This window comes from Hyaena hyaena, unplaced genomic scaffold, assembly GCF_003009895.1.
Source record: "Hyaena hyaena isolate Hyena2069 unplaced genomic scaffold, ASM300989v1 scaffold_790, whole genome shotgun sequence".
Lineage (NCBI taxonomy): Eukaryota > Metazoa > Chordata > Mammalia > Carnivora > Hyaenidae > Hyaena > Hyaena hyaena.
In genome coordinates this window covers 509,739-521,519 of record NW_024081412.1, presented here as the reverse complement: position 1 = coordinate 521,519, position 11,781 = coordinate 509,739, and the positions used below count along the sequence as shown (strand labels likewise).

Below are 11,781 nucleotides of genomic sequence, written 5' to 3'. Positions count from 1 at the left end.
GAAAACAGTGTGGAGGTTCCTCAGGAAACTAAGAATAGAACTCCCCTATGACCCAGCAATAGCACTGCTAGGAATTTACCCAAGGGACACAGAAATGCTGATGCATAGGAGCACATGGACTCCAATGTTCATAGCAGCACTCTCCACAATAGCTAAAACATGGAAAGAGCCTAAGTGTCCATCAACAGACGAATGGATCAAGAAGATGTGGTTTATCTATACTATGGAATACTCCATGGCAATGAGAAACAATGAAATCTGGCCATATGTAGCAACATGGATGGACCTTGAGGTTGTTATGGTTAGCGAAATAAGTCAGGCAGAGAAGGACAAATATCATATGTTTACACGTATAGGAGGATTAGGAGGAACTTGACGGAGGACCATGGGGGAGAAGAAGGGCGGAAATGGTGGGGGAAAGGGAGAAAGGCAAACCACGAGAGACTCTTGAATGCTGACAAAAACTGAGGACTGATGGATGTGGGGGGGAGGAGGGATGGGCATGGAGGAGGACATTTATGGGGATGAGCACTGAGTGTTATGTGGAAACTAATTTGACAATAAACTATTTGTAAAAAAAAAAAAAAGAAGAAGAAGAAGAAGAAGCAGAAGAAAGGAATAAAAAAAAAAGAAAAAAATTTGTTACATCAACATTAGCAAACTAATACATATGTTCCCATCACAGTTTGCCACACACATATTCACTCATGAACACAAACACAAAAGAAAGAAAAATTAAAAGTGTATTCCTTTCACTGTAGAGGGGAGTTACATTGGAGATTAGGATTTCAACAAATAAATGGGAGACATAATTCATTCCATAACACCATACAAATGAAGGCTCAGTACAGGCAACTTGCTACATAAATCTGAAGTTTGGCAGAGAAGTGCTGGCCACAGATATAATTTGGAAACTTCTCAGGATTTAGTTATTATTTGAAGTGATTACGCTAGATGAGGTCACTAAAGAAGGGTGTGAAATATAAAAGAAACGTTACTTAGAAGTGCAAGCTTTAATACCCATGTAACATTGAGCAAGCTCACGGAAAGCCCCAAGTACCCTATTTTAAGGTGGCATTCATAATAGTTCCCTCCAGAGTTAAATTTGGAGTACTCTGGATAATTCAGGGATAATTCAAATATCAGATAAAGTTATTTTTGTTGTAAAATGACACATATTGGAATAATGTATGTCTGTTACATATTCCATCGACTATATTCCTGTGTTATATCAAAAACATTATATATTCATAAACAGAATAGATCCAGAATCATTCATTCATTGTTTAATAATAATAATAAGTATATATTAGATGTTGTAATATCAAGGCATATATTGGGATAATGGACAATGTAATAATAATCAGGGTAAACACAGGCCTTACCTTCACAGAGTTTAAAAATTAGAATGATATTCTGCAAATCTTTTTATATACGTATCAAAAAAATGGAAGGCAAGTAAAATAAGCGGCTAGACTAGTAGCCAGAACTAGTTAATTGAAGTGCAATGTGCAAACCCATTCATGACAAATTTCAACGGCCAAATTCTTAGTAGTTATGTTCACCCAAATCTTTACACAAATTGAGGGGTAAACTAATCCTGGTGCAATTAGAGGCAACTGCTAGAGGAATAAGAATTACTATCCATTGAAGTTATTCCATAATATATTTAAAAGTGTATTGTTGTCAATAAAGACATTGAAGAAAAGAGAATTACAGAACAATGTACTTTATGAATATAGATACAAAAATCTTCAAATAAAATAGCAAACTAAATCCTGAAGAGCATACTAAAAGCATTATATACCAAGTGAGATTTATTATAGGAATGCAAATATGATTGAACATATAAAAATCAATTCATGGGATTTAAGAAGGAAACTTCTTCAACATAATAAGGTAATATGTTTTTAAATCCTCACAGCTATGGGGCACCTGGGTGGCTCAGTTGATTGAGTATATGTTGGCTCAGGTCACGATCTCACAGTTCATGAGTTCAAGCCCCACATCAGGCTCACTGCTGTCAGTGCTGCACCTGCTTCGGATCATTTGTCCCTCCACCTGCCTCTACCCTGCTCACTCTCTCTCTCTCAAAAATAAATAAAAATGTAAATAAAATAAAATAAAATAAAAATAAAGACCCACAGCTAACATCATATTCAATTGTGAAAAACTAAGATTACTCCCTAAATTCAGGAACAAGTCAATGGTGTCCAATTTATCATCTCTATTCAACATTGTATTGAAGTTCTAACCAAAGTAATTAGGCAAGAAAAAGAGGTAAAAGACTTCAAAAATGAAAATTAAGAAGTAAAATGATCTCTACTCACAAATGGCATGATTTTTAATGTGTACAATGCTGAAGAATCCACAAAACTGTTAGTGCTAATAAATGAATTCATTAAAGTTGGAAGATACTTGATCAAGTAAAATTGCAGTTGTATTTGTGTACACTATCAATAAACAATCCCAAAAGAAAATTAACAGTATAATTCTATTTACAATATCATAAGAGAAAAAATGCTTAGGAATAAATTTAAGTATATTTAAGATTTAGAACAACAAACTGTTAATGAAAAGAATTGAAGACATAAACAAATAGAAAGACATCCATGTCTATGAATGGGAAGACCTAACATCACTAAGATGACAATATTCCCCAAAGTGATCTATGGATTTAATGCAATTCCTTTCAAAATCTCAATGTTTTCTCTTGTCATTGCTGCAAAAATAGAAAAGTCAATTCTCAAATTCATATTGAATTACAAGGGACCCAGAATAGCCAAAACAACATTGGAAAAAAATAACAAATTTGGATACCTCACATTTTCAAATTTCAAAACTCACTACACAATTATAGCAATTAAAAGTGTATTACTTACATAACTATATACATGTCGATCAGTGGTTCAGAAATAAACTGATAAATCTATATAAATCTATGGCAATTGATTTTAGATAAGGGTGCCAAGACAATTCAGTGGGGAAAGAACAGTTTCTTCAACAAATGGTGCTGGAACACTGGATAAATATCTGTTTAAAGAATGAAGTTGACGGGGTGCCTGTGTGGCTCAGTTGGTTAAGTGTCCGACTTCTATTCAGGTCATGATTTCACAGTTCGTGGGTTACAGACTTGCATCGGGCTCTGTGCTGACTGCTAACTCAGAGTCTGGAGCCTGCTTCAGATTCTGTATCTCCCTCTCTATCTCTCTGACCTTCCCCTGCTCACGCTGTCTCTCGTCTCTCTCTCTCTCTCTCAGAAATAAATAAAAACATTAAAAAAAAGAATGAAATTGAACTCCTATCTTATGCCATATTAAATATGAATAATACATAAATAAATAAGCATAAAGGACCTAATTATAAGAGCTAAAATTATAAAACTCTTAGAAGAACATACAGAATAACCACTTCATGACTTGATTTGACAATGGTTTCCTATGACACCCTAAACATAAGCAAAAGAAAAAATAGACAGACTGGACTTCATTAAAAAAATTCTTTATCAAAGGCCACCACAAAAAAGAGTAAAAAAATAAGCAGCACACAGATGGAAATTATTTGCATGTCATCTATCTAATATAATCAGAATAGATAAAAATCTTTTGTCTTAACAACAAAAAGACACAAGTAATGCAGTTAAAAGTGGACAAAGTTCCAAAAAAGATAAAGTGACCAAAAGTACATAAATAGAGCACAATATCATCAATCTTCAGGGAATGGAAATAATAACCACAATGAAATATGATTTCACACACACAAAAACATGTTTAAGTAGAAAATAAAAAGTATTAGCAAAACTGTGGAGAAATTGGAACACAGCACAGTACTTGCAGGAATGTAAATGGTGTGGTCACTGTTAAAAAGTCTGGCAGTTCTCCGATAAGTTAAACACAGAATTATCATTTGACCCAGGGATTCCACTCCCAACTGTACACCTGAAACAATTTAAAACAGGCATTCAAACAAAATTTGTAGAGAAATGTTCATTGAAGCTCTGTTTAAAATAGCCAAAGGTAAAAACAGCCAAAATATCCATCAACAAATACAGCCAATGTCCATCAGCAGATGAATAGGTAAATATAATGGTGAAGTCACACAATGGAATATTCATTCAGCTATAAGAACAAATGAAATAGTTACATATGCCACAATGTGTATAAAACTTTAAAACATTATGCTAAGTGAAAGAATCCAAACACAAAAAGCCACAAAATGTATGATTTCATTTACGTGAAATACCCCAAATAGGCAAATCCTTAAAGACAGAATGCAGATTAGAACGCCAAAGCCTGGAGAAAGAAAGCAAATGGGGGCATGAAAAAGTTCTGGAACTAGATATTGGTGATGGTTGCACTATTTTTGTGAATGTACCCAATTTCACTGATTTATATACTTAGAAAATTGTTATGACACTAAATTTATGTGTTGTGTGCATTTTAAAACAATAAAAATAATCTCATTTTTAAAGAAAAGAAGTTACCTCATTGCTGTGGTATACACCAATAATTATGCAATTAAATTTGAAAGAAAATCTATAGCAGCATGTACCAAAATTATTGTAATGAGTAAATATTTCACTCTCTCCTCCACTGTATGATAAATCTTTGTGTAGACAGACTTCATTCTTATGTTCCTATAAATAATGTTTGGCAGTATAAAAACATAAAATAATGTTTTATTCATAAAAGTAATCAATTATCTTGATTACAATGAAATTGTAATTATTCAATAGGGAAAAAAATCCCCAAAGCTTCTTTCCTCCCAATTTCACTCCCCTGACATATACATCACCTTCTGTCTCCCTCTTCAGTGCTCCAGAGGATAAAATGAATGTCTCATGATTATACAGGTTTTATGACACACTTGGTCCTTTGTGGGTCGGCATGTATTTCTCATTCTGGAAACACCGTAAGCCATCCTTATTCCTTTTGCTGACAGTTTTCATAGGGGAAAAAAGTGTTTCTAACTTCAATCTATTCTGATTTTAAAACTCAAGAATGTGTTCTTCAGGCATGCATTTAAATACAATCTAACATGTCTGCCATCAATGAATTGGAGATTTCCAATATTTTAGGGCTTCTTAACTCCCATGGCTACTTTCCTACTTTTCAATGCCACATCCACTGAATTTATCGATTATCCACCTTTGAAGTAAAATACTCGCCATTATACAACATTTCCACTCTCTATACAGGGGGATGCTGCTGTTAGATCACCATCAGTAAGTGACATTCTTGGGCTTGTTTATTTGTTTGTTTGCTTGTTTATGGTATTAAGATGAAAGGGGATCACAGAGTTTCTGTCAATTCCAGTTAAGGCTGATGAACACTGATCCACTTCAATAATATGACTTGCTCTTCTTGAGGTCTTTGGTATTTTAGCAGGTTACCTACATCCAGGAGTAGAGTTTGTAACACCTCATAATTGACTAAAATCTTGAACTCCAAACATTTTCATAACTGTTCCTATGCTACCTTTCTTTGTCATAATGTCACAGGACTTGGGGAGAGGATAATGTTTTCAAAAATGATTATTTATTGTGACAGGTTTTGGTGAATCTCTGTGAATGGGCAAACCTCCTCCTTTACTGGGAATTCTATTTTTGTACTAAGATTTTGAAAGTGTAGCTGCAGTACTAGCACTGAGCAGCTCTGGGACTTTGGATAAACCACTGAACAGTTTTAGAAATAGAACAGGACACTGTAAAGGTGTCTACTTCCTCAAAAGTTCTACTGAACTGTTATGTCATGACTGATCTTATGGCCACCATCTCTGGTGACATTCATACATTTTCTTCATATGTGAGCCCATGTTCTTTATCCCCACAGAGGGGAAACTATATCCACAGGTGACAATGTAGGTTTTGGTTTTTCCCTTTACTTTTGGACGTCCCCATGCTCATCCAAGATGATTCTCTCTATGGGACAATCACTCGATTGTATCATGGTTCAGTTGTACACATCTGTCTTCATTTACTTCTCTCTCACATCCATATTATGAAGCCATCCATGTTCTCACAGCTCTCAATGTTTCCCAAATTTGAAGGAGTTCCCAATATATCTTCCAGATGCTTTTTCAGAGCGCATCAGTGCTGTATTGACCTGCTATATGCCAATCAGACAATTGTCTCAGTATGGTGGCTCTATGATATCCATTTTGGTACAGCTTCTGCTCATACATTTTGGCAAATGTCTGAAGCTCTCTGAGCCCCATTTTTACATATGCACAATGGAACATATGTGTTCAAGTTTATTTTCCTTGATTAACTTTCAGTTTTAGAGATGAATAAGTTTCACCCCTTGGGATTTTAAAAGGGATGACAATTGAGCTTATAGCTGCTCTGTTCTCCTCACCTGGATGGATTTTAATTATAATGAATTTGTTCTTCCTTTTAAAATCAAGGAAGAAAAAAATTAATGTTTCTGTAAAATAAAGACCTCAGAACTTTTCAGGGACATCTGAAGCGGCTGAAATTATTCATGTTTCTCTATGTGGATTTCTGAATTTCCACATTCTTCTTGCTAAATCATGGTTTATTCTCTTCCACCTGTGTAAGATGAAGGAATAATCTGTGTCAAGAGTTCTTTCCTGAAAACACTGCTGTGAGATTATGCTGAGGATTCTTTAATTATGCCTTTATATCACTCTGGTACTTCCTCCATCATGACCATAAGCATATTCTAATGACTTGTTTTACAATTATTCACTCAATGGCTATCGATTAAGGGATTTTTGTGAGCCAGACACTGAGCTAGGCTCTAGGGACCCAGAAGCACAGCCATGAGTGCATGAAATTTATAGTCTACCAGAGTGAAACAAGTACAAACATAGTAAATTAGAATAGCATATTTGTTCTATAGTGATAAGTAATGCAAATAAAAATAAATTAAGAAAGGAAGAGAAGGGAGCTGGGAGGGTTTTTAATATTAAATTACACCTTTGTTTCATTGCATGGAAGTGTTGATTCACTATCTTGTACACCTAAAACTAATATTACACTACAGGTTAACTGACTGGAATTTAAATAAAAACTTAAAAAATATGACACATGTGCTTCAATGAAAGATGACTTTTAAAAAACAACCTGAATGAAGAAGGTGAGAAATCGAGTCTGTGGATGGATGTTTTGGGAGAAAGGCACTGCAAGCCTTGCTCAAAGACAATGGGGGTTATGGGGCGCCTGGGTGGCTTAGTCGGTTAAGCGTCCGACTTTCGCTTAGGTCATGATCTCGTGGTTCGTGGGTTCGAGCCCCGCGTCGGGCTCTGTGCTGAGTGCCAGCTCAGAGCCTGGAGCCTGTTTCAGTCTGTGACTCCCTCTCTCTCTGACCCTCCCCTGCTCACACTCTCTCTCTCTCTCCTAGAAATAAATAAAACATTTTTTAAAAAAAGACAATGGGGATGTTAAGCAGTGGAGACATATGATCACATTGTATCTTAACATAATCTTCTGGCCTCTGTGTGAGAATACTCTGAAGGGAACTAATGGGAAAAGCAGGAAGACAAGTTTGTATACTAGATCAATAATTCAGGTGATAAATAATGGCAGCATAGTTCAGGGCTGTGGCAGCAAGGCCACAAGAAGGATGAGAACCTGAATTTAATAATAAACCAAAATTTGTTGATTATGGAATTTAAGAGAAAGAGAAATGTCACTGTGGATTTCATTTGGCCATTAACTGAGAGAGGGAGTATCACAGGGAGCAATTAATGCCTCTGCAGTGTTTCATCAAATGAAATACTATCCGTTACCCAAGAAAAAGTTCATCACTAAATACTCAGGTTGACTACAGATGTTGCTACTGTCAGCAATATTTCAATAAAATAACCAAGGCAAAGATTTTTGTATCAATGTCCATTTTCTCCTAAGCTATGCATATTTTCATGTCTTTCCAAATTGGCCTCCAGGAAGAGGATGTAACATCATCCACAGAGAGATTGAGTAGATGTTTTCAAGAACAATGGGTATAAAATTATGTCTAAAGTTTGCTAACTGCTGGAATCATTTGATGCCTCATATCCCCACTCACTGCAGGTGGTCTTTTAGTCCCCCTTCTGGCTTCACGTGATGATGGGAATAGCCAATGCAACTTCTCCAGAAGTCTTTGTACTCCTGGGCTTCTCTTCACGACCCTCACTGGAACCTATCCTATTCATCGTTGTATTAGGGTTTTATGTAGTGTCTATTTTCAGCAATGGCATCATCATTCTGGTTTCCTGCATGGATGTACACCTTCACACTCCTATGTATTTTTTCCTCGCCAACCTCTCCTTCCTGGACATTAGCTTTACCACAAGCATTGTCCCGCAACTCCTGGTCAACCTCTGGGGACCACAGAAAACCATAAGCTATGAAGGGTGTATGGTCCAGTTCTATGTCTCTCACTGGCTGGGCGCGACTGAATGTGTCCTCCTGGCGGTCATGTCCTACGATCGTTATGCTGCCATCTGTAGGCCACTGCATTATACCTTCATTATGCATCCACAGCTTTGCCTCAGCTTGGCCTTTGCTTCTTGGCTTGGGGGTCTGACTACAAGTATAGTGGGCTCCACACTCACTATGCTCCTCCCACTGTGTGGGAACAATCACATTGACCACTTCTTCTGTGAGATGCCCCTCATTATGCAACTGGCTTGTGTGAAAACCAGCCTCAACGAGGTGGAGATGTATGTGGCCAGCTTTATCTTTGTTGTCTTGCCTCTGGGTCTCATCCTGATCTCATATGGCCACATTGCCTGCACTTTAATGAAGATCAGGTCAGCAGAAGGACGGAGAAAGGCCTTCAATACCTGCTCTTCCCATGTGGCAGTTGTGGCTCTGTTTTATGGGAGCATCATCTTTATGTATCTCCAGCCAGCCAAGAGTAACTCTCACGAACAGGGAAAGTTCATAGCCCTCTTCTATACTGTTGTCACCCCGATGCTGAACCCCTTGATTTACACACTCAGGAATAAAGATGTGAAGAAGGCTCTCAGGCATATTGCATTAGAGAATTGCTGTGGCTTTGCAGGGTAATTAGGGCATATTAGAGATGTGAGTAACTTTTGAGAAGTAAGAACAAAATTAAAGATATCAAAATTGATTGGGGAGACAGGATATTTGGGATGTAGTTTCTGTTCCAATATATCTTGAGTTTAAGGTAAGTGACAATCTGATATGAATGTGCTCATACATCATTTTCAGGCCAAGGCAAAGAGAAAGTATTTTCTGTTTTAATTTTTTGTTAATAATTCTATTGTTTTGTTATTTATATTCTTATATATATGTAATATATATGCTAATTGTCATATTGTTAATTGCTTATATAGTGTTATATATGTTCATTGTTATTTTGTTAATTGTTTTTATTAATTGCCTTTGGAGATGACTAATCTGTGTGAAAGGTTTTACATTTTTTCCTAATATTTGCAACAAATCCACAAATTAAATATTATTAATTTCATAAAGGTTAGGCAATTACAACACTACTAAGATTTTATGCTGAGATTTAACTCTAGATCTATCTATCCATAGACATGTTACCATTTTGTCTATAACCCCTAGTGATACAATAAGAAATATATAAAAATTTGGTCTTTGTACCTGGTGACACAGAGCTTCTAGAACCATTGGAATTTTCTGAGTGTTTTGGGTGAGAGATATGTCTTTTGTTATTTATAATGAGACCAGTTCACACATCTTCTCTAGCCATCTAGTTGAACTGTCTTTAGTCTGGCCATTGAGAAAGCTTCCCTTTACCATCATATTTTAGGACATCCACAGAAGACTGTCCTACAATCTTGTTCCCTTCTCTCTGCTGCTGGTATAAAATGTTGTTTCACCTATAAGAATTGTATATGCTCTTTCTTCCTTTGATAATTGGATAAATATTATACAACTTTTATGGGCTTTAGAGGTAGGGAAGAGAAGTAAACAAGAGCAGAGACACATGATAATGTTAGTCCATGAGTCAGGAAGGGAGTAATGGAGTGCATTAACATTTTTAAATTTTATTTAGTACTCAAAAAATGAAAAGGAAAAAATGAAAGAAAGTAAATTTTAAAGTATTACATAAAAATTTTCAATATCTGAAAAAATCTTTAATCATTCAGATTAATATTAAATATTAATATTCAGTTAACCTTCCCGGAATAAAAATCCTCCGAAGTTTAAAGGCAGTTATTTTCCCTTGCCTGCTTGCAGTTGTGATCAAGCTTAGTACATAAACTTTTACAGACTCATAATATAGCAGCAAGGAAGGGGCAGGAGGACCCTCTGGGCTCCCCATTTCCCCAAACATGCAATTTCTTCCTGATGTCAAGGCTAAGTCTCAACTTAGGACAGCAGCACAGAGAGAGCCAACCACAGAGATCCTCCCAGAACCATGAAGGACAGCACTGGGCTCTGCCTTGCTCTTCTCTCAAGGCTTGCCTTGTACAGAGAAGAATGGTAACAATTATTCATATTTTCTTCTATTTTCCTTAAGGGTCCAGGCTGATGGATCATTTACTAATCCAATTGCTACCTAAATGCTTAACATAAAATTAAGACATCCTGTCTGGAATCCAAGAAGATATACTCAAAGTTTGATTTGTGCCTCAGACTGATCTCCACAATAACTAAAACCAGCACCAAGTATTTCACACACTTTTGGTCTTACGTCCAGTAGAGTTTGGGGAAGCCTCCAACAGAGCTATGCTGAGGCAGTGCAGCCAGCCTGATGAGAAGTGAGGAAAGGTCTTTCTAAATATAGTGAATTCCTATCTTATTTTAGTATATTTCCTATAGTCACTGTAACGGGAAAAGATGTTTATATGCTGTATTGTAAAACAACCACGGACTTTTGTGTATTGGGCCCCTTTTCTGCCCAATACATCAGAATCTTCTAGATTATATTGTTACTCTTGTAACTCCTGTCCCCCTTGTTGCAACCATCTGCACAATCTTTGATAGCTTCTCACAGAAGCCAACAGATCTAAGTACACCCCACTTCCTGTCTGGGTCTCCTTGCATACTGCTTTCTGTGAAGATCATGCTGGATTTAAGCATACACAGCCTGGAAAAAAAGACACACTGACCACAGTAACAAGAGCTGATGAAGATGTGTTTCCCCTTCATCCCTCGGAGAACTAATCTGAGATGTATTTCTGTGTGGGTGTTTTTCTCACACCAGGCAATTCTCTGACACCAGCTAGGTGTTACAATTTAACTCAATTTGTATACTATCTACCTAGAGATAACGTCAGACCCTCAAGATTAAGGGCTCAGTCCCACAAAACTACCCTCACTTTAGGGGCCATTGCAAATTCAATTGGTCACCTGTGCTTCTGACCAACCAGGTATAAATCAGAAGTTCCCACATCTCCCTCCTAAGGCTTGATTACTTTACAGGAGTGGCTGAGAGAACTCAGAACAGTTTTCTTAATAGATTACTGATCTATTCTGAAGTATATTAAAGGATGCAAATGAAGAGCCAGATGAAGTGATACATGGGGGGAGGTCTAGAAGGGTCCAAAGCACAGATTTTTACCCATAGAGATTGGATTGCATCACCCTAGCAAAACGTGGATGCGTTCTTGTTTACCAGCCCAAAAGCTCCCCAAACTCCTTACTTTTGAGTTCTTATGAAGGCTTCTTTATCAAGGCTTAATTAATGAAACCATTGGGCATTACTGATTAATTCAACCTCTAGCCACTCTCTCCATCACAGATGTCGGGGCAGTTGTGGGGGCTGAAAGTCCCAATTTTCTAATCACGTGAGTGAGTCTTCTGGCAACCACCCTTATCTGGAGTTTATCAAG

The 11,781-nt window shown here is 36.8% G+C and overlaps 1 protein-coding gene across 1 annotated transcript; it reads left to right on the top strand.

The window, feature by feature from the left end:
* The first annotated feature begins 8,068 nt into the window (after window positions 1–8,068).
* LOC120221427 (olfactory receptor 2C3) lies at window positions 8,069–9,016 on the top strand. Its single transcript, XM_039218805.1, has one exon. It carries the CDS (start codon window positions 8,069–8,071, stop codon window positions 9,014–9,016), a length of 948 nt encoding a protein of 315 aa, XP_039074736.1.
* The last annotated feature ends 2,765 nt before the right edge of the window (window positions 9,017–11,781 follow it).